Source organism: Larimichthys crocea, chromosome XI, assembly GCF_000972845.2.
Source record: "Larimichthys crocea isolate SSNF chromosome XI, L_crocea_2.0, whole genome shotgun sequence".
NCBI lineage: Eukaryota > Metazoa > Chordata > Actinopteri > Sciaenidae > Larimichthys > Larimichthys crocea.
The window spans coordinates 3,163,598-3,183,714 of NC_040021.1; the positions used below are offsets into that span (position 1 = coordinate 3,163,598).

General features: G+C 40.7%; 1 protein-coding gene across 5 annotated transcripts in view; it reads right to left on the minus strand.

The window, feature by feature from the left end:
• The window catches only part of ankrd6b (ankyrin repeat domain 6b), a 49,822-nt gene that overhangs the window by 24,630 nt on the left and 5,075 nt on the right, over positions 1-20,117 (minus strand). For 4 of the 5 annotated variants that reach the window (XM_027284281.1, XM_027284278.1, XM_019265858.2 and 1 more), the window contains exon 2: positions 5,387-5,736. In XM_027284281.1, coding sequence (XP_027140082.1) covers positions 5,387-5,512 — 126 coding nt within the window. In that variant the 5' untranslated portion in view covers positions 5,513-5,736. The remainder of the gene's footprint in view (positions 1-5,386; positions 5,737-20,117) is intronic. The other variant, XM_027284276.1, reaches the window with a different exon arrangement.

Below are 20,117 nucleotides of genomic sequence, written 5' to 3' on the forward strand. Positions count from 1 at the left end.
TTTACCAATATGACATAGGCTGACCATGTCTTTGTCATGACAACTTGACATTAACCAAGAGCACTTAGTCAGTAAATATCTTTGTCATGACAACTTGACATTAAGCAAAACCACATAGCTGAGAAGTGTCTTTGTCATGACAACTTGACATTAACCAGCATGACCTGCAGGTGACTTTCCCTTCAGCCTTGCACCAGCCCACTCACTAGCTTGGACCTGTGAGCGCCTAGGACTGGGGTGGAGACACACTAGGGGTACAACACCAGGGGGCTCTCTCCTTGGGCCCTGGGGAGGAGCTTACTAACCTACTTACAGCCACAGCTACCAACTGGCTATCGTTACACAAGACAACTTACCTGTCAGCCATCTCCTTCCGTGGCAGGACCAACAGTTAAAACTTGTTTTTTCATTTCTTGGCTTTGTATCAACATGATACTTCACGCTCATGTCTTGCCTATCTTTAGACCATCTGAATCGGACTTTGCCTGTCATTACACCATCATGAATGCTACTGCCTGTCATTACACCATCATATATGTGTCATAAGCAATTTCTTTGAGCTCAAGTAAAGTGGTACACTTTGGACTATTCATTAATATGTCATTAAGTGACGCTACACAGTAAGATCCCCAACAACATGAATGTTACTACTTGTCATTACACCATCATGAATGTGACTTTGCCCGTCATGACATCATTATGAATGTGTCATAAGCATTTTCTTTGAGCTCAAGTAAAGTGGTACACTTTGGACTATTCATTAATATGTCATTAAGTGACGCTACACAGTAAGATCCCCACACAACATGTGTTACTACTTGTCATTACACCATCATGAATGTGACTTTGCCCGTCATGACATCTTATGAATGTGTCATAAGCATTTTCTTTGAGCTCAAGTAAAGTAGTACACTTTGGACTACTCATTAATATGTCATGAAGTGTTACTACACCATAGGATGTTTAGCATGTTTATTTAGACACAGGAGCAGCTAGCGCTTACATGCTAGCAATTACCATTAGCATTTTTAGCTAGCAGTTAACTGTTAGCATTAGCATTTAACATTAGCATGTTAACGATGATGGACTAGCAGTTAGCATTAGCATGTTAACATTAGCATGTTAACATTATCATGTTAGCGCTGACGGGCTAGCAGTTAACATTAGCATGTTAACACAACATGTAACATTAGCATGTTAACATCACACATGTTAACATAACATGTTAACTCACTGTTAAATTGCATGTAACGCTGATGGGCTAGCGTTAGCATTCCATGTTAGCATGTTAACATTAGCATGTTAGCATTCGCATGTTAGCGCTGATGGGCTAACGTTATTTAGTGTCACCTGCTGAAGCAGAAAGTATTAGTAATGATAATAATAACTTGAACTAATGGCCAGAATAAGAAACAGAAGATTTAATTCGAGCCCAGGTGTAACCAACCGATGCACATGAACGACACGACACTGTGGCTCTTTTTGTTAATGAGAACAATGCTCCCCTATTTTAATATGAAGCTGGGGAGAATAATAAACCACATGAAAATACATACAACAGCCTTACCCGGGTAGGTATAGAAAATAATAAACAAAATAAAGTTTCGCAGCTGCGCGTGTTTTTTCTTATTGTTCTGTTCATTTCACATATCTGCACCCTTTAGGTGTCAGTCCAGCCACACGATTGTGTGGGTGTGTGTGTATGTGTAAAAGTGAGCAAAAGGATTCAATTCCCGGTGTACGTCTACGATCTCCCAGGGTCCAGCTCGCCATCAGCGTCTCTCTCTAGCTCCGTCCTCCAGACGGCTCTATCGAAATCCAAGGGTTCCTCAAAACCTGACCTACATAAGTAGGATCAGAACATATTTCTTCAATTTCTCAGATCTTAAACTATGAATCACTTTAAATTGTCTCTATATTCTGTAGAGAATAAGTGCTTTAACTAAACTTGTATTGCAAAATAGATCACAATTTCTCAGAAGCAAAAGGGAAATAATTATAAGTATTATGATCCAATAATTATTTTTCTAACAGTACCATCACATATATATATGCTATTACATAGCAATTAACATATTAATTATACACAAATAACCAAATGTAAACTCTTGTAATGTTCACGTAGAAGAAACCATAACTTAATGTGCTTAAAATAACAAAATATGGTCACAGTCACACACATAGCACACCTAACTCAAGTAAAGCTAGCAAAAATTGTTACATCAGAGCTTATTCATCAATACTTGGTGTGACTAGCAGTGCGCTGTAGCCCCGGAGCTAGCGCTCCGATATTAGCATTGAGGCTAGTGGTTAGCTCACGAGTTAGCCGTTCAGCTTGTAGCATTAGCGTTTTAGCATTAGCATTAGCACAGCAGGACGATCTCTCCACCGCTGCGATTCTTCACCCGAGCGAATCCTCCAACTGCACTCCTGCAGGTCGTGGTCGTCCGGGGAGATTCCTCCGTTGGTTTTTTCCGCGTTTTTAATCACTTTTTTCCAGTTTATCCACTTTTCTGTTTTCTCGTCCTGACATTAAGACCGTGTCCAGAACATGCTTCCTCTTGCTCCTTCTAGAGGCTTAGCAAAAGTGAACCTGTGTCAGGTGGGATTACAGACTGCGTCTGCTCCTCCGACTGTTGACAGACCGGGACCACAACTCATCTTTCAAATTAAAGTCCCCTAGTTTTTTCCACAGAATAACCACAAATACTCTTTTCTTCATGAATTTGACAGTCTTTTAACTCACACATTCTCTTTTTTTTTTAGATATGAAATTAATACATTTTTAACACATTTTTTAGCTTAATTATCTGTCTGTCTGTTTTTAATGCACAATGAATTACCTTTTTTAATGCACATGTTTTTTTTCTGGGTTACACCAGCATGGTTAGCATTAGCTGTTAGCATTTGATGTTAACGCTGATGCACTAGCAGCTGTGCTGTAAGTAGGTTAGTAAGCTTTCCTCCCCAGGGCCCAAGGGAGAGCACCTGGTTTTTACCCTAGTGTGTCTCCACCCCGTCCTAGGCGCTCACGGTCCAAGCTAGTGAGTGGGCTGGTTGCAAGGCTGAAGGGAAAGTCACCTGCAGGTCATGCTGGTTAATGTCAAGTTGTCATGACAAAGACACTTCTCAGCTATGTGGTTTTGCTTAATGTCAAGTTGTCATGACAAAGATATTTACTGACTAAGTGCTCTTGGTTAATGTCAAGTTGTCATGACAAAGACATGGTCAGCCTATGTCATCTTGGTAAATGTCAAGTTGTCATAACAAAGACACCCCAAACAATGTCAAGTTGACAGTAAAAGATGACAAAAGAAACCGCATGACACTTAATGACAGCAGTCATTGACATTCATTAATGTTCATGACAAGTGTCATGTCATAGTTATGACAATGTCATGTCAGTCTTATGAACACCCCTTCAAATAAAGTGTTACCCAATTATCTATACTGTCTGACTGTATATATCCTGGATCTGGCTGTTTTGTGTGTATATAATGCTGACCACACACACTATTTAAATAACTGTTCATACTGTACATAATATATGTTAGTATATTCATCTACCTTTCCATGCTGCTCATACTGTACAAATTCATATACTATATATATCCTATAGCATATTCATATTTATACCTGCACTATGTTTAAATGTCTTAAATGTCTCATATGTACATACTCTGTACTTCTGGTTAGATGCTAAACTGCATTTCATTGTCTAAGTACTTGAATCTAATGTAATCCAATCTAAAAATAAAGGAATGCCCGCTAATTAGAACAAGGATCCAACAGAGTCATCTTGATAGCTCGTCACCTCTCAGAAGAAGAATATATCGCTTTGAGACACCCACACAAACATACACCATGAGAGCAAACAGAGGGGGAGTGAATGCATTAGCTGCTGGAATGATTTTCATTAGTCTAGTTGTGAAACATCCTTTCATGCTCTGTTTTGTTTCTAATTGATGTAAGATATGCAGATGAAGCCACAGAAAATGTGTTTCTGGATATTCACTGACCTCACAGTGACTGAACACATCTGATATCCAAACCACGAGCAATAGAAAATGATTTAGTGTCTTCTCCAGTGAAAGGATAGTCTTAAAGCACATTCACGAGACCACATCCATGAGTCACACACCTCAGTGACACAATGGTAGTAAAATGACACCCTAAAGACGCAGACACTATAATACAGGCCGCTAACAGGAAAGATAAAGCGTGTGAGCTCATTTGGGTAACCAGTTGGCGCTGATCCTACATTCAAGAGTCACCAAGACACACCAGGTTATAACGAATCATGTGTAAATGCGCAGGTAGAAACAGAAACAGTACGATGAGGTGTTTTAATAAGGAGCTGTGAACATGAACAGAGCAGAACACAGCTCAGCACAGCTGTTTGCACTTTCTCATGTATCAGGGGAAACCGTGCTAATGTGCATGTGTTACCATGGCTACTAAATTATCTTGCATAAATATACACATCAAAGATACAGATCAGCAATCTTTTTTTCTATATATTTTAGGCTTTTTTATTTTAATGGGCAGCTGAAGAGTGACATGAAAGTGTCAGAGAACGATGGGGGGCTGACATGCAGCAAAAGGCCACAGGTCAGGACTGAGCCTTTGTACATGGAGCACACACTCTACCAGGTGAGCTAACCAGCACTGGTTGGGGGTTGGTTTGCTTTGATTTAATACACCACTGGAACAGGAAATAGAGACTAAACACTCAGATGAAGACTATTGAAAAAGGTTGGTGTTGGTCTGCTTGTTTGGTTTCACACCAATGGACTAAATTCACAAAAGCCTAAATTAACTCCACCAAACAGGTTTGTCTGAACCAAAGAAGTTGGTTATTGCATTACTTTGAATTACAGCCAGAAGATTTGTCCAGGACTAAATACAGTAAGAGCTCAAACAACTGGTCTACTAATCAACGTGTCAATGAACTGAAATACAACTGAAATCTTTTTGAGAATTGATTCAAATTTTTTAAGAAAAAAAAAAAGTCTACAGCCATGCTGATGGCTCTGTGAAGATGTGCTTAGAAACATGTTGCTGATTAGCAGGTATAATGTTTACTATCTTGGGTATGTATTATTTATTTAGTATGGCACAATTTGAAACTTTAACCCAATGATGGAACTAGAGGAAATGGTACGCTGTGGACCACCAACGCTGTCAGTTCTAGAGCCACATGACTTGCATGTAACATGTCAAACATGTCCTGTGTCCAGCTTCTCTAATGTGAGCATTTGATATTTTTCCTGTCCAATGTACAGTAATTATGAATGAAATATCTTTTGTCTTTGGACTGTTGGTAACTGGCACAGCCTGAGGGTTGAATTAAAACAAAACAAATGCACAGCTGTAATTCACTTACCTTGGTGACAGCTACTTTTGCACCCTTGTTGATAAGCTGGACCACATTGTCAGCTTGTCCCTTATGTGAAGCTACGAGGAGGCGCTCGGAGAGTGCGAGGACCTCAGCCGCATCCTGCTGGCTCATGAAGCGGGGCGAGTGATGCTGCTGTCGCGGTCAGACACGGTGTTGCAGGCGGTGGGGAAGTCAGCTGTGGCGGTGGTCCCCAGTGCTCCTCTAACTCATGGTGAGCTCTGCTGCAGACGGAGCTGTCAAATCAGGAGCTGGAAAGGCTGCCAGTGCTTCACGTTCTTTCTGCTGCTACAAACTCCACAAACTACCAGGATTCCTCCCCTTCATCCTCTCAGCTGCTGGGAAGAGAACAGGAAACACCGGGAGTGAAAAAACAAGCTGACATGTGCTCTGCTCACGGCAGGCAGACAAACAGGAAACCAGGGAGGAATGGGTAGAGCGGACTGACATCCCTACTGTCCAGGTTGTTAAACTCTACAGTCCTCACGGGATAATGTGAGCTGTGTAGAAATAATCCACAATGAGAGCCAAACAGACCTGCTGAACTGTGAAGTGAGCCCTTCATACACAATGAGACAGAAGAAGTCGTAACCACTCAAACATCACACACACACTTCTGCGGTTTGAGGAGCTGCTCTGTGACACACTTCTGTGGTTTTGATCTAACCACAGTGAAGGTGGAGTGACTAAAAGGAAAAACACTGACGCGCCTCAACCGTCTCATTTTATTTCTCATCATCATTAAAATCGACATGGAGCTGTCACAGAACCTCAAACTGGAATGTCTTCCTGCCTAATTAGCCTCCTGAAGACTTCCACTTTGTTTCACTGGGGATGACTGCTGACATTATCCTTCTCTTAGTAAAACAGTGGATGTTGATTTAAAGTTTCTGTGAGACTATTCTATTCAAATTATAAGCCTCTCATCTAGACTTGCAAAGAGTGTAACGAGGGTTTTCCTTGAATATGGTTACTGTGCCAGTATACCAAATGGTAAATGTTCTTATATATCTGCTTTCTAGTCTTCCGACCACTCAAAGCACACTACACTACATATCTTATTCACCCATTCACACACATTCATTCACTGATGGCATTGGCTGCCATGCAAGGTGCCAACTGCTCATCAGTTTGAGGAGCTAACCATTCACACACATTCATTCACTGATGGCACAGCCTTCAGGAGCAAGTATCTTGCCCAAGGACACTTCAACATGCAGACTGGAGGAGCCGGGGATTGGACCGCAGCCACAGCTGCCCCAGTTTGACTATATGCTGTGGTTAAACAATGATGGTAACAACACCACCAACAATTTTTATTAGCACCAGTACCATGACTGCTGTGGTTTTATCGGCACACCATGAACTCATTTCTTGATTTTAGGTGGTTATTAAAATTAAGTTCTATTCCATTTGTGTAAACAGAGCCTCATTAAATCTTACACAGTGGACATTTAGGTTTCCACATATAAATCCATAAACACACAGACAGTTGTTATAGGAGGCAGATGGTAAAGTGTGTCAAGTATCATAAATATTTGCAGTCTGGGTGAGTGGGCTTCTTTTATGCCAGTTATCAATCCAGAGCCATAAAGTGAGCATGTCATAGTGTGAGTGAAAACAGACGCTCTGAGCGTGTCCTGACATGAACACTAAAGAGACATTAAACAGCCTCTATTAACATATTCTTTGTGCTGTCACAACTCTCAATTATACTGGCATATTCAACAAGATTTTTCCTGTAATAAAGTTTGTATTCTGATACAAACTTACATTTTATGATCCATGGGGTGTTTATTGGCTCTTAAAGTGGATAATAATCCATGCTCACTGAGCTGCACACACTGCAGCAGACTGCAGTGCACACAGAGCAGAGGGAAGAACTCCTGATTGTTGAGGTTAAGCTTCACAGAGTGTCTGTGTTCTTTGAGGAGCTCAAGACAAAACACAACAAGCAGACACACATCAAAGTCTGCTCAAACACTTCAACACAAGTCTCAACCTTTAAGAGGGTCCTTAGAAGTGGAGCACAAATCCCTCAGACTTCTTTTTCTTTCCTGAGTGCGTGTCACAGTGGATGGAAATACATATTTTTAGAGTATTAAGTGTATTTCATCATTTATTTGGGGGTTTATATCTTAATGAATTTAGATCATTTTGTAAACATTTGCTTTAATATGTGTCAGGTAAAATTCAATGTGGTTAGCAGCCTGGTGCTCTGTGCAGAGGTTCACTGCCATGAGGCCTTTCATCACACGTACAGCAGGCTTTTTCTCTGTCCCACAGGGCGGCTCCAGTCAAGCTGCTCACAGTCTCTTCTCCATCCAATTGTTGCCCTCAATTAACTGGATTAATAACGGTGTATGATGCCGGGGTCAGATTATTAAAGAGATCCCTGCATGCGCCTCTGATCTCCTCTGTGAACCTCAGTGAGGCTGCATGACTATCTCTGGACCAGTGCTCCTCAGAAGACTTTACATCCAAAAAAAATTGCCATCCATAATTCCTTTCATTTTATTGATTACAACAACTAATAACAAAAAGTGCTGAGCTAAATGCAATAACATTATCTGAATGTTCATTTTCATCTATCTTTCTCCCTCAGCTTCTCTTATGCAAATGCAAAATTCATGTTTTATTCTGACGAGCAGCTCTGTTCCTCAAATCAGTCACAAAGACCTTTACATAGCACATGTCACACCACACATCCAAACAGAGGTAATACATTTAAAATACTGATATAGTAAGATGTAAGTTAAAAAAAAAGTATTATTGTTGTTTATTTAACATTTATTTTTTGTTCATGACCACAGTGTTTTTATTTTTTACCTTTTAACATTTATTAAATAATCATTTTGACCCAAACTGTTCCCTCCTAAATCTAACCAAACCTTCACCACTGTCACACAACAAATTTTCAACACTGTGTGACCACTGAATATAAAAATGGACAATATAACCGCTCTCCAAAAGTGATGCCTAATCATGTCGATCACTGCCTGGTGGCTGGTAGCAGGATCAATCAATCAATCAATCAATCAATCAATCAATCAATCAATCAATCAATCAATCAATCAATCAATCAATCAATCAATCAATCAATCCACCCATCCCATTATAAACAAAGCACAAACTGAGGAAGTCCCATCTCAACGTCAAGCAGTGAGGAAACACTGGAGGAAGGTTAGAAATGAATTAGATAAAATAATAATAATAATAATAATAATAATCATCATCATCATCATAATATGTAATAAAGATAAATAAAAAACACAAAATAAAAAAATAAGTAAAGCATAATAAAATATATAGATAGCTTAAATAATGGATAATGGATAAACATTTAGTCATTTAGCAGATGTTTTTATCCAAAGCGACTTACAGAGAAAAGCGTTATGTGCTATGACAATTGTTAAAGGGGTAGCTTTCTCATGTCCAGTTGTAGGTAGTGCTAGGAGAGTCTTAATTTTGCTCTTAAAAATATGAACAGTCTCTGGTACCCTCAGGTCTTTAGTGAGAAAATGACGCCTCACTGTTGGTTTTCATTCTGACTTTTGGTATTATTAAAAGGCCACTCCCAGAAGACCTGAGGGTCCTCGGGGGTTCATAGGGTAAAAGTAAATCAGATAAATAGGCTGGACTAAGACCATTAGGAAATTTATAAACCAGTAAAAGAATCTTAAAATGGACCAGGATAGGTCAGGTTAGCAGATAAAACAAAGATGGTTTCTGGTTCCTCATTTCAGGTAGTTCTTATCATGCTGATGTGTGTTATCTTTCTGGTTATTTTGGTTTCAGTCATTCGATTGATGCATAAAAAGTTGTTTTTACTTCATGATTGACAGCCGAGCCCTGCCTATGATTTAGTCTGTCAAGTGTATTGGCGGGACTTCGATACCACGGCTCTAACCATCATCACTACTTTGTGGACTCTGGCTTCAAATGACGTCACCAGCACAAGAACCGGGCAAGAACCTGTGGCATCAGGATTGTCTCTGAAGACTTTGACATGAGAGAACAAACTCACAAACCAACAAACAGAGTAATGGAATGATGGTAACACTATAAAAGCAGAATGAGGCGTGAAAAGGATTAGCACATTATAATCATTTGTTTCCACAGAGGCATTACAAAGCCAAACGTACAAACTGGTAACCTGAGCTGAACACAGGATGTGAGAGGCAGTGAAAACAGAATTTTCAACTCAACACTGATTGTACAGCTCCACCGTGCAGAGGAAGAGGCATGTCCTATCCCATCCCTGGAGTCTAATCTGTGATGGCAGTCCCTCTAATGACTGTGTGTTTCATTACTGGAAACAGCACAGAATGAGATAACATGGTACAGATGACATCAACGGCACTGATTCACAGTGCCACAGGCATACACTGCTAAATCCACAGAGAGAGAAATGGATTATTTCCAAGTCATTTAGCCTTTCATCTGAACTCAACCAAAAAACATGGCTGTGCATAACACATCCTCAGCCAAAATCACTTCCACCTTTAAAAACACTAGAGGATCACAGCTCTTAGCCCAGGTCTGATGAATTAATACAAGCACCACTTTGCTGTACACGGGCATGAAAAAGTAAAGAGCACATCCAATAGCTTCAGAAGAAACGATAACATTTAAGACCAGGGTTATTGAGCAGGTCGATACATAGATCAGTCAACTCGTTCTCAAACTACTACTGTCATTTTTAAAAATTATATTAATTGGTTAATAAAACAAAAATTTAATATCAATAATACAACAATAAATTGAAAGAAAATACTTTTTACATTAAATATGTTGTAAAATAGCTGCTGAAAACATGTGAAAAGAACGATAAATTACTGAAATGTGGAGTTAGAGGTTTTTGGGGGCGGTCCTTAAAGGGTGGCTTGATGACACGCTGAGGCCACCCTGCGCATTCCCCTAGCAGAAAAACAGAGATGAATTCATCTCGCTCAGTGTTTCAGAGTTTGTCATGTCATTTTCTGAACTCTTCTGACACGTTTCAGTCGCTTCAAAATGGTTGTTTGACTGCTCCCACGAGTGGGTGTGACTTCAGAGTATTCAGTTGACACACCCCCACAGTCCTGGAGCTGAGAATTCACTTTTACCTGATTTCAACAGGAAGTATAAAGAAGAGAAGTGCGGATCAGGAAGTACCACTTTTTCACCCTAGTCTCTCCAGTTCTTGCACTGGTTCTGTTCAGGATTCAACAGTCATTAAAAAAAATCTTCCTATTCGGAGTAAACCTGCCTCCTGCGTGAACCGTCTGTATCTGATTTGGGTCGGCCTGTATTTTAACATCTGTCACACTGGTGGTAGAGCTGAATATATTCTGAGGTGGAACATGGGGTAAAACATTTAAGAAACAATGGATTAGTCATTAAGATTAATAATGAGTCCTCACATGGACAAAAACAAAACCAAGCTGACATCAGAGCTGTAAAATACCATTTCAACAGAAGTGCAGAGGTAGTATGTAGGAAAGCATTTCCTCTGTGGAGTCCTGCTGTGCCAAACTCTGTTAAACTCTAAATGTTATTGGATTTTTGTTTTTTTAAACAGAGAGCTTACTGAATGCAAGGATGGCCAGATGGACTCTTAATGGTGAAAATAGTGTACAGCTTTTGAACAGGTATCTGCCCTGACAGACAATGGTAAAGATAAGAGCACACTACAGACTTACTGCAGTGTGATATTAGGATCTTATGATGGATTACACTGGTAGAATGGTGCAACCTGCAGTATGAAAAGACCCAGCGTTCAACAAATGTCCTTGAAAAATTCACAAAAATTAGACTACACAATGTGGACCGCCAAAGAATGCATGAAAACCCTCACGCTCAGAGGTCGATTCACTCGAGCTGAAAAGAGTGCTAATTCACTATGGTAACATTTGAATGACTCCCTCCTGCCAGCTGAAAACTGAATAAGATTAAGCGATGGGGGGAATTCTCTCCCCAACTGCATTCCAGTTGATTCTCCAGAAGATCCTGTTCACTCAGAGACCCGTGCACACAAAGCAGGCCTGGCAGTCGCAGTGAGGCTCTTCACACGCAGCTAGGCAACGGGGCTTTTGTGCAAACTTTTGGAACTCAGGACTCAGTTCAAAAAACAAGAAATGCCAAGCCCTTGCTTTTCACATAGCTCGGGAAGGCGGCCCTAGAGAATACTTATTAACCTGCTCACTCCTGAAAAACTGCCTCCTTCTCATGCAGACACAGCGCTTAATGTCTGTACTGTTTCAACAGAGGAGATAGATGTCCTTTTTTCTGATTCATGTTAGAAACTATACTAAAGTGAAATGACAAAGAAGAGGAAAATATAGGCGCATTAGTGCTGTACAGTATGTATTTGTTTTTTTCTGTATGCAGTGTTTGGGCCTTCACTGTGGCTTCAGGGACACATCAGCCCCTCAGCTCTATCTACTACCTGCACCTATGAAATGTAAAAGGTTCATTTAAATAAAGCATGCTCACCACAAAAGGTAGATGAGTGTCTGCTGTTCCAAACATAGTACGTCTTGCATAGCTCACTGACTGCTCAGGCTACATTCTTTGTTTATGAGCATAAATTATTATGTAGTAAATGTCAAATGTATTATTTTGCATTTTGCTCAGTCTAAAAGTCTAAAGTCTCCATGTGCAAAATGCAGCGTGATGAACCCATGGCTGTGACCTCACAGGATGGGGCATTTTTACATAGTCAAGAAGGAATATGAATATTTTCACTGGACTGAACTAAGAATATACATGTCCTTGTCTTCTGTTCCAATTAAATAAATATCATCACTTTCCAGCACTTACATATGACTGACACATAAGGCTTTCAGTAAACAGAGTGTTCAAGAAACATTCTTGAAAAAGTAATTGACGACATCATCAAATCCTCTGTCATCTGTCGTGATGCAGTCGATCATTTTTTCAGCACAAAAACAGAGCCGATCACCATGAAGACCAATTTCTAGCCACAATAGATTAAATGTACACTTCCCTGGGGTGGTGTTTAGCTCAGTTGGTAGAGCAGCTGCCCCATGTACAAAGGCTCAGTCCTTGCTGCAGCAGCCCAGGGTTTGAATCCGACCTGTGGCTCTTTCCCGCATGTCATTCCCTGTCTCTCTCTCCACACATTCCTGTCACTTCTCAGCTGTCTCTGTTAAATAAAGCTCAAAAAGGCCAAAACATATCAGGGCAGTGTTTAGCTCAGTTGGTAGAGCAGCCAACTATATGCAAAGGCTCGCTGCGGAGGCCCAGGTTCGAATCCCGACCCGTGTGGCTCTTTCCTGCATGTCATTCCCCATCTCTCTCTCAACATGTTTCCTGTTGATCTTAAGCTGTCCTATCAATAAAATCAAAAGGCCAAAAAAAATGTCTTTAAATATATTTAAAAAATCAAGTTTAAAAAAAAAAAGAAAATGTACACTTCCCTGACATAATAAGTTCAAGTTCAATAGTGGCTTGTCATCGTATTTCAATGTATTTCAGCACTTAAATTTTTAATACTGCTCTGGTTAGAATAAACCAAAAAATGAAAACACAAAACATGGGTACCGACAGTTTATTAATGTTCTAATTGAGCCACTGATATGACTCATTTGGAACCGGAATCGGAAACAACACAAAACCTGTCAGTTCAAAAGAGAGCTGAGCTAAAAGCTATGCTGACAACTGGTACTGCAGTGATGGCCATGAAATTGGCAAATTCTATTTACCAATTGAATTTAATTCAATCTAATGGGTAGCAGCATAGAGATGCCTTGACTACAGAGGCCCATGAAGGTAATCCACAAAGTAATACAATAATGTACTGTCTTGTTACACATTGTGGGGTAAGAAAGGCTATTTATGGTTTGGTGTAGCCTGTAATTCAGCCCACAGACAGCTGAGATCATCAGGGTTTATTCACTCTGCTCAACCCCACCCCAACAACCAGCCGTGAAGTAACTTTTCTACCATAAAATCAAATCAAAACAAAATCATTCTGATGCAAGAGAAGGAACAGCGCACAAGAACCAGAGCCGGGCAAGCAGGCAATGTACCTGGGCTCAGCAGAGGTAGAACATGACAGAGGGTTAGAGGATGCTGGTGGAAGTTAAAAAGATAAAAAGCCAAACCAAGTAAGGACGCATTCAGACAGGATCCAGCGCTGCAGTGAAATGCAGGTTTTTCCATTCATTTGAGTGGGAGCAGTGGATTTTGGCTGCAGCAGTGCAGGTCACAGGAGTGTCTGCCTAAAAACGCAGCGACCTGTGACAGAGAAGTTGTGCCGGATACAACTTTTCTATTGTGTGAAGCACTTTCTGTTACATTTCTTTGTATGAAAAGTGCTATACAAACAAAGTTTGATTAATTAGTGGTTGGTGAGAGCTTGGTGAAAAAAGACAGACGCCGAGCTGGGCTGACTGCTGTTGGACTAGTCAGTAATATTAGCTGCTGCTGGGTCTGCTGTTGGTGACCTGGTCGATGTTTGGCTGTTAGTAAAGTTGTCGACTCGTTAGTTTTTGATCATAAGTAATGCAATCAGAACAAATACTCGAGTACAGCTGAACATATTTACCACAGTGGGATTATACTTGTAAAAACTACCAAGTCTTACATAATGTTGCTTTAATGACAAATATTAATAACTACATTATGTTCATATTTACAGCACATAATGTATACAGTGTGCATTATATACCTCTTCACTTCAGACTGCAGAAAAAACGGGCAGCGGGAGCTCCTCTGTTTGGGTCAAAGCAGCTTGTCTGACAGCTGACGTGTTGCATCTTGCTGTGATGGGCTTCATTCACAGAAACAGCTGTGATGGGAGGTGCACACTTGATAACCTCAGTGATATACCTGCTCTGACCTCCCTCACCCATTCACACAATTACAACCAGCGAACTCTAATACAATTGGGACCATGTCATTTATGATCAGATTGGAGTTCACTTTAGTGTCAGCATGCACAGGTTAACTAGTTTAGAAATGTTTAACTGTTTGATGCATCCCAATGCTCAGAGGTACATACAGATGCACACATACAGATGCAGCTGAGTGCAGGTAAGGCATGTGTTTAAAGGAACCTTCTGATTTATTACAAATTTTCACAGCTTTGGTCATGGTTTTGATCAGTTTTGATAACAGTGTACTCACCAAATAAGCTCATCTACTTAGAGGTAAAACTGAAAGTGAATGCACCTGAACTGGCTGAAACAATCCCTTATTACACAGGAAACTGTGTGTGTGTGTGTGTGTGTGTGTGTGTGTGTGTGTGTGTGTGTGTGTGTGTGTGTGTGTGTGTGTGTGTGTGTAACTGTGGGAAGCACAGCAGGTCAGAGTTGATTCAGGAAGTAGGTCAGTAAACTGTAGGCCTTTGTCAATCTGTGCTCTTGTCTGCATTTGTGTTCTGGTGGGCCACGTACTGTGTCGGTTCAGTACGAATACACAGACCGTTACAGTCCTGCTGTTAACATTATCACACATTATGTCATATGACTGACGGAGCAACAGACCGTGGTGAGATGAAGTTACAGTTTGTCACGGCAAGTGTGCCAACTAAATCAGATTACCACAACACCATACTGGCCTGAATTACACCTTTGCAACAGTGTTTAACTGTTGAGTCACACTCACTGTTTTTGTCTATATGTTCACAATGCAGTGCTGAAGTCAGTGTCAGCACCGTCACCACGGATGATAAATGAGGAGGCTACTGTGCATCCTTAAAGAAACTGGACAGCAGTCAATATCTAAAGCATGTAAGGAATGTGTCTGCGAGTGCCCGTCTGCCAACATGTGGTCCATTCAAAACCAGAACCAGCACAAGGTTTCATTAAAGTTTTAGTGGGTGTGAGCATTAAAGCGACGTGACCCATTCACTGACCCCAGGATATCTTGAAAAGCGCATGGTCTGTGTTATTTAACCTACATGTCAGGAGAGGAATGTTGTCTTCTATTTTTCCATTAGATTTCCATTAGTTACTCGCCCCCCGAAACCAATTATCACAAGGCAAAACTTGGCTTGTGATAATAGGTTTTGGATTACACTCTACAAATGATTGACTGAAGGGACAGAGGGGGGATTTGTCTACTCTACCACCCACTCTGACAGGGAACCCGCAAAAAAATGAATGGTCCTATTCTGGAAAAACTTAAGATCTTAGATCCACCAGCACGGCTGCGATCAACTTGCAGTCGTTCTGGACAATGATTGCGATTCCACTAGAAGCGTTGCGGCGAATTTCAGAAGTGTCCCAGAAGCTGTTCTACTTTTTGACTGATGCCACTACCAGCCGCCTCATGCAGCACAGAGCAGCTGGGCAGAAACAGCATAGAGAATCAGGTCACTTTTCAAATTAAAACACCCTGTGCAAACTTCCGATTGTGAAAACAGACAAGGGAAACTATGTAACTATGTAGGCTACTTGTGCTAAAAGCCTATGAACCAAGAAAAAATAACCAAATCTGACGAGCAAAGCGCTTCTGAAATACTCCTGGTGAGATATGAAGCCATGTGGAGAACAAACCAAAACTGCCACATGCTCAGCGGGGTCCAGGTGTAAGCTTTCTAATGCGACGTAGGAGCTGCTCACTTTGTCATGCAGTAATCATATTCATAGAGCAAACAAATAACTTTCAAATAATCTATTTTAAGACAGCTCACAATTGTAAAAAAGTAAACATTTCCCTCATGAAATGCTCTCAGACAACCAGCAACAAGAAGTCTGAAGAGGTCACAGCCTACACATGCAGCCTGGCTGCAGTGTGCTACCCATCTGAGGATGGAAACATTCATTACCTTTGTGAAATGAAGCTGGGCATGCATGCACTAAAATTAACTCCAGTGCTCTGAGCTACATCACTGCCTGCTGCATTCTCCCTGTTATGTGGGTCATCGTTTCCCTCTGTTTGCATGAGCACTCGCAGCCCTGCAAGAACACCTGTGTTACTATCCAGTCCCATGAGCTTTAGCACACAGATAAACATGTGTTCACCAAAACACAACTTCTTTTATCAAAGGGACTTAGTTAGGATTTTAGTTGAGTATGTGCACAGTCCACTACTTCAGATTACCCTGTCAGTGTGAGTATCTGCTGCTATACATGACCAAGACGCAAAGATGAGAGGAAACAAAGAAGAAGAAATGTTTGATGGATAAAGTGATCACTCAGAACAACTCTTTCATGATCTACAGTGACTCTTCGCTCTAAGCGGACCGATGGATCCAGCATTCAGGCCTGTAGCGTTCTCTTGGAGGAGAATGTGGTAAAGGATGAGTCATGTGACTAGATCACATCTCTGTCAACCAGTGCTGATGGTTCTTACGCCGCTTAACTCTCAAATGTGTGTGATGAAGGCTTTATGCACTGCAGCCTGACTATAACATCCTCTGTGTGACTGTCTGGAATTATTGGAAGAGTTACTCTTTGTTTTTTTATGAAATAAATGATAACTAATACACAAGCATCAGTCATCACATGTCCACAATGTCCGTTTACTATTGTCTTTTCCACAGATCTAGATGCAGATTTCGTTTTTTTAGAGCCAGTTGAGCCATTTAGTGACTGAAGCTCCTGACATCATCTATGCCCCAACATTGAATCACTTAGATGTGTTTCTCTTGGTATAAAATCTGTATCAACTGAGCATGCTCATCATTTATATACAGGCAACAAAGCATGACCGGCTGCTCATTCATTCATCATCCAACAAAACAAAAAGTTTCCACTCTTATATTAAAGACAAATTGTTGCTGAGGATATTATCGATGTCGTAGCCATGTGATTATAATCTTTAAATTTCCTTTTGTAGAATATCAAACTACTTGGAATGATCTCAATAACAACAACAAAGACAGCTGATAAGCAGCTTATTATCCAGGATCACCAGTGTTAGTTTGAGTGAAGTAACTCAAAGACAGACGAAGACCGCAGGACAACAGCTGCTCATCTGGAAGTCAGCTGTTAAACCTCTCATCCAAAACAAACTTTGAAATAGTAATACATTACAAAATGTTATGGGAGAGTTTTTTGAGGAAATAAAATGTGTTTTTTTAAATGTTTTATGGGCAAGTGTATGGACACACACACACACACACACACAGAGGGTATCTTCTGTTGTTTCTTTTGTGGTACGATGCTTACCTCAGTGCAGTGAATGCTGTCTCAACCTGACCGAGTGTAATGAAACACAAAGAACCACGAGCTTTAGCTGGGATTGATTATGACACTTTTTCAAATTTAGCTTTAGGACCTCCCTAGTCTAATAATGAAAACAGCAACAGGCTGTCTTATTTTTTCTCTGTGTCTGAGTCTCTAACAGAGTGATCCTGCTCTGGTTGGTTGTTTCACCTTCAGCAGCAGTGATTGTGAGGTGCTTGATAAATATAGACCCAGACAAAATAGACTTTTGTTTTTGTGTAACCTTGAAGTGAAGCATTGTGGCTGGAGTGCAGCTGGTGTTTTCTCTCATCACATCATTAAAAAAACATATTGTGACTACAGACAAACCCACAGGACAATAACAGAGAGATAAACTGCAGCTCTACCTCGATGCTCTTCCCACAGGAGGGCTTTTCCACTCATTTTCTGTACATGTGACGAATCAGTGACATCACCATGTGTGAAAGCAGTAGTCAGAATGTAAGGCCCCCCCCTCGACCCCTCCCTCCACCCTCGAGATTTCACTCAAAACTCAGCCATCTGTCTTTCCTGCACCAGTCAGGGACAGAGAGCCAAAACCAGATTAAAACAATACTTTGACCCACTCCATAATCCCAAGATCTGTTTCACTGAGAGCTCGCTCACTGCAGCAGCAGCAGCAGCAGCAGGGCAGAGAGATCCTGTGCCATCTGAAGCATTTATGGTGCACAGAATGGGCCATAAATACCCCGAGGGAATGCAGGACAAATATTTACGTCTGTATTATCAGTTCCATCGCTGCTTTGCAATTTGTGCATTTTGTGCATAGATGGGAGGCTGATACACTAATCCTCAGGTCACTGCTGGAAACAAACCTTCTGTTATTATGTGACAGCTGAGCCAGATGTGAACAGAGAGGTCAGAAGTCAACATAAACAAAGACTAAAAATAACAACATACAACAATAGTATCAAAATCTACAAAACCACAACAAAGCATTAAATAACATTGTGAGGACCGGTTTCATACCTATTTGTTGACCTGGTAGTCAACAAATAGGTATGAAACTTGCAGATACAGAACATGTTCTTCATTTATTCAAACAAATCATGTGTGATGTTATGTGTAAAACTGGCCTCATAAAACAAGAAGCTCCCAGAGGAACACTTCAGTCTCATGGTTAGGGTGGTGATGTGTGGCATCTGGAGGACAGTGGTGTTTCGATATTCACGGTACACAGTGAGGACATCTTATCAAAGTACACTGCAATACCAGCTAGAGGAGAGAAAAGCCTGAACAGGTCACCGCATTAAGTGTGTGTGTTCTTGTAGTGAGCAATACTGCATTTCTGGTTTTTGCTTCTTTTCTAGAGTAAAAACTGTTTTAGGTTTTATTAAAGTCACTGTAAAGGGAATTCAGAGACTTCTATCAGAATACATTATATATTTTTGAAAATAGTTGCTGAAAATATGAAAATACTTTGAACGATATATCACTGAAATGTGGAGTTAGAGGTTTTCAGGCCAGGATTTTGTGCGCGGTCCTTAAAGGGTGGCTCGATGACACACTGAGGCCACCCTGAGCATACCCCTGCACCCCTAGCAGAGAGATAGAGATGAATTCATCTCACTCAGTGTTTCAAAGTTAGTCATGTCATTTTCTGAATTTGTTTCAGTCGCTTCAAAATGGCTGCTCAACTGCTCCCATGAGTGGGTGTGGCTTCAGAGGACACGCCCCCACAGTCCTGGAGCTGAGAATTAATTTTTACCTGATTTTGAAACTTATTTTTAATCATTCAGATTTGGCTGTGTGGTTAATAACACTTTCTTCTTTGGTCTGACAAACTCACAACACATATTTATTCCTATTTACATGGACTTTAAATCCAAATGGAACTGACAGAAGCTACAACACTGTCTGCAAAGCCACATTGCAAAATACTACAGTCACTTACTGTAATTCAAACTTATGTTGAAATGTGACTATGTTCTGGTAATAACTCAAAAGGATTTAGACTGAATCTTAAAGAGCAATGACCCTGATCTTGAACTTCCCTGAACGGACGGAAGTCCACTGGAGGTGGAGGCACTGCACCATGTGCAGCACCCCAAAAAAGACATTATATCGCAGCACAAGCTATTGAAAATAATAGGCTTCAGAGCACATTGTGTCTGAAAGGGCCGTGACACCAGGCTGAAAAGCAGTGTGTCACCCCAACTCCTAAACCTGACTAGCAGAGTGGTGATTTGAGTTGGTTGGGTGTGGTTTCCGCTTCATTTCAATGTGAAACTGCCAACATGAAGTGATTGCTCTGTGCAGCATCTCTTTGACCTATTTTCATTCTCTCATCCATTAATCTGTCAACCATTGTCTCGATCAAGTCTTAAAACGGTTAAAAAGTTTTGTCCACACAAGTCCTGACAAAAATTTGAATGCACAATTCTTACTGAATGTCAGTGATAAAAGTAGTCATGTGGCAATTTTTATGAAAGAAAACTGAACTTCTGGCATCAGACTATAAACAGTCTATAATATGAAGCAGTACCTGTGTGACTCACTTCAACACATGAACATAACCACTGCTGTTATTGTTACAT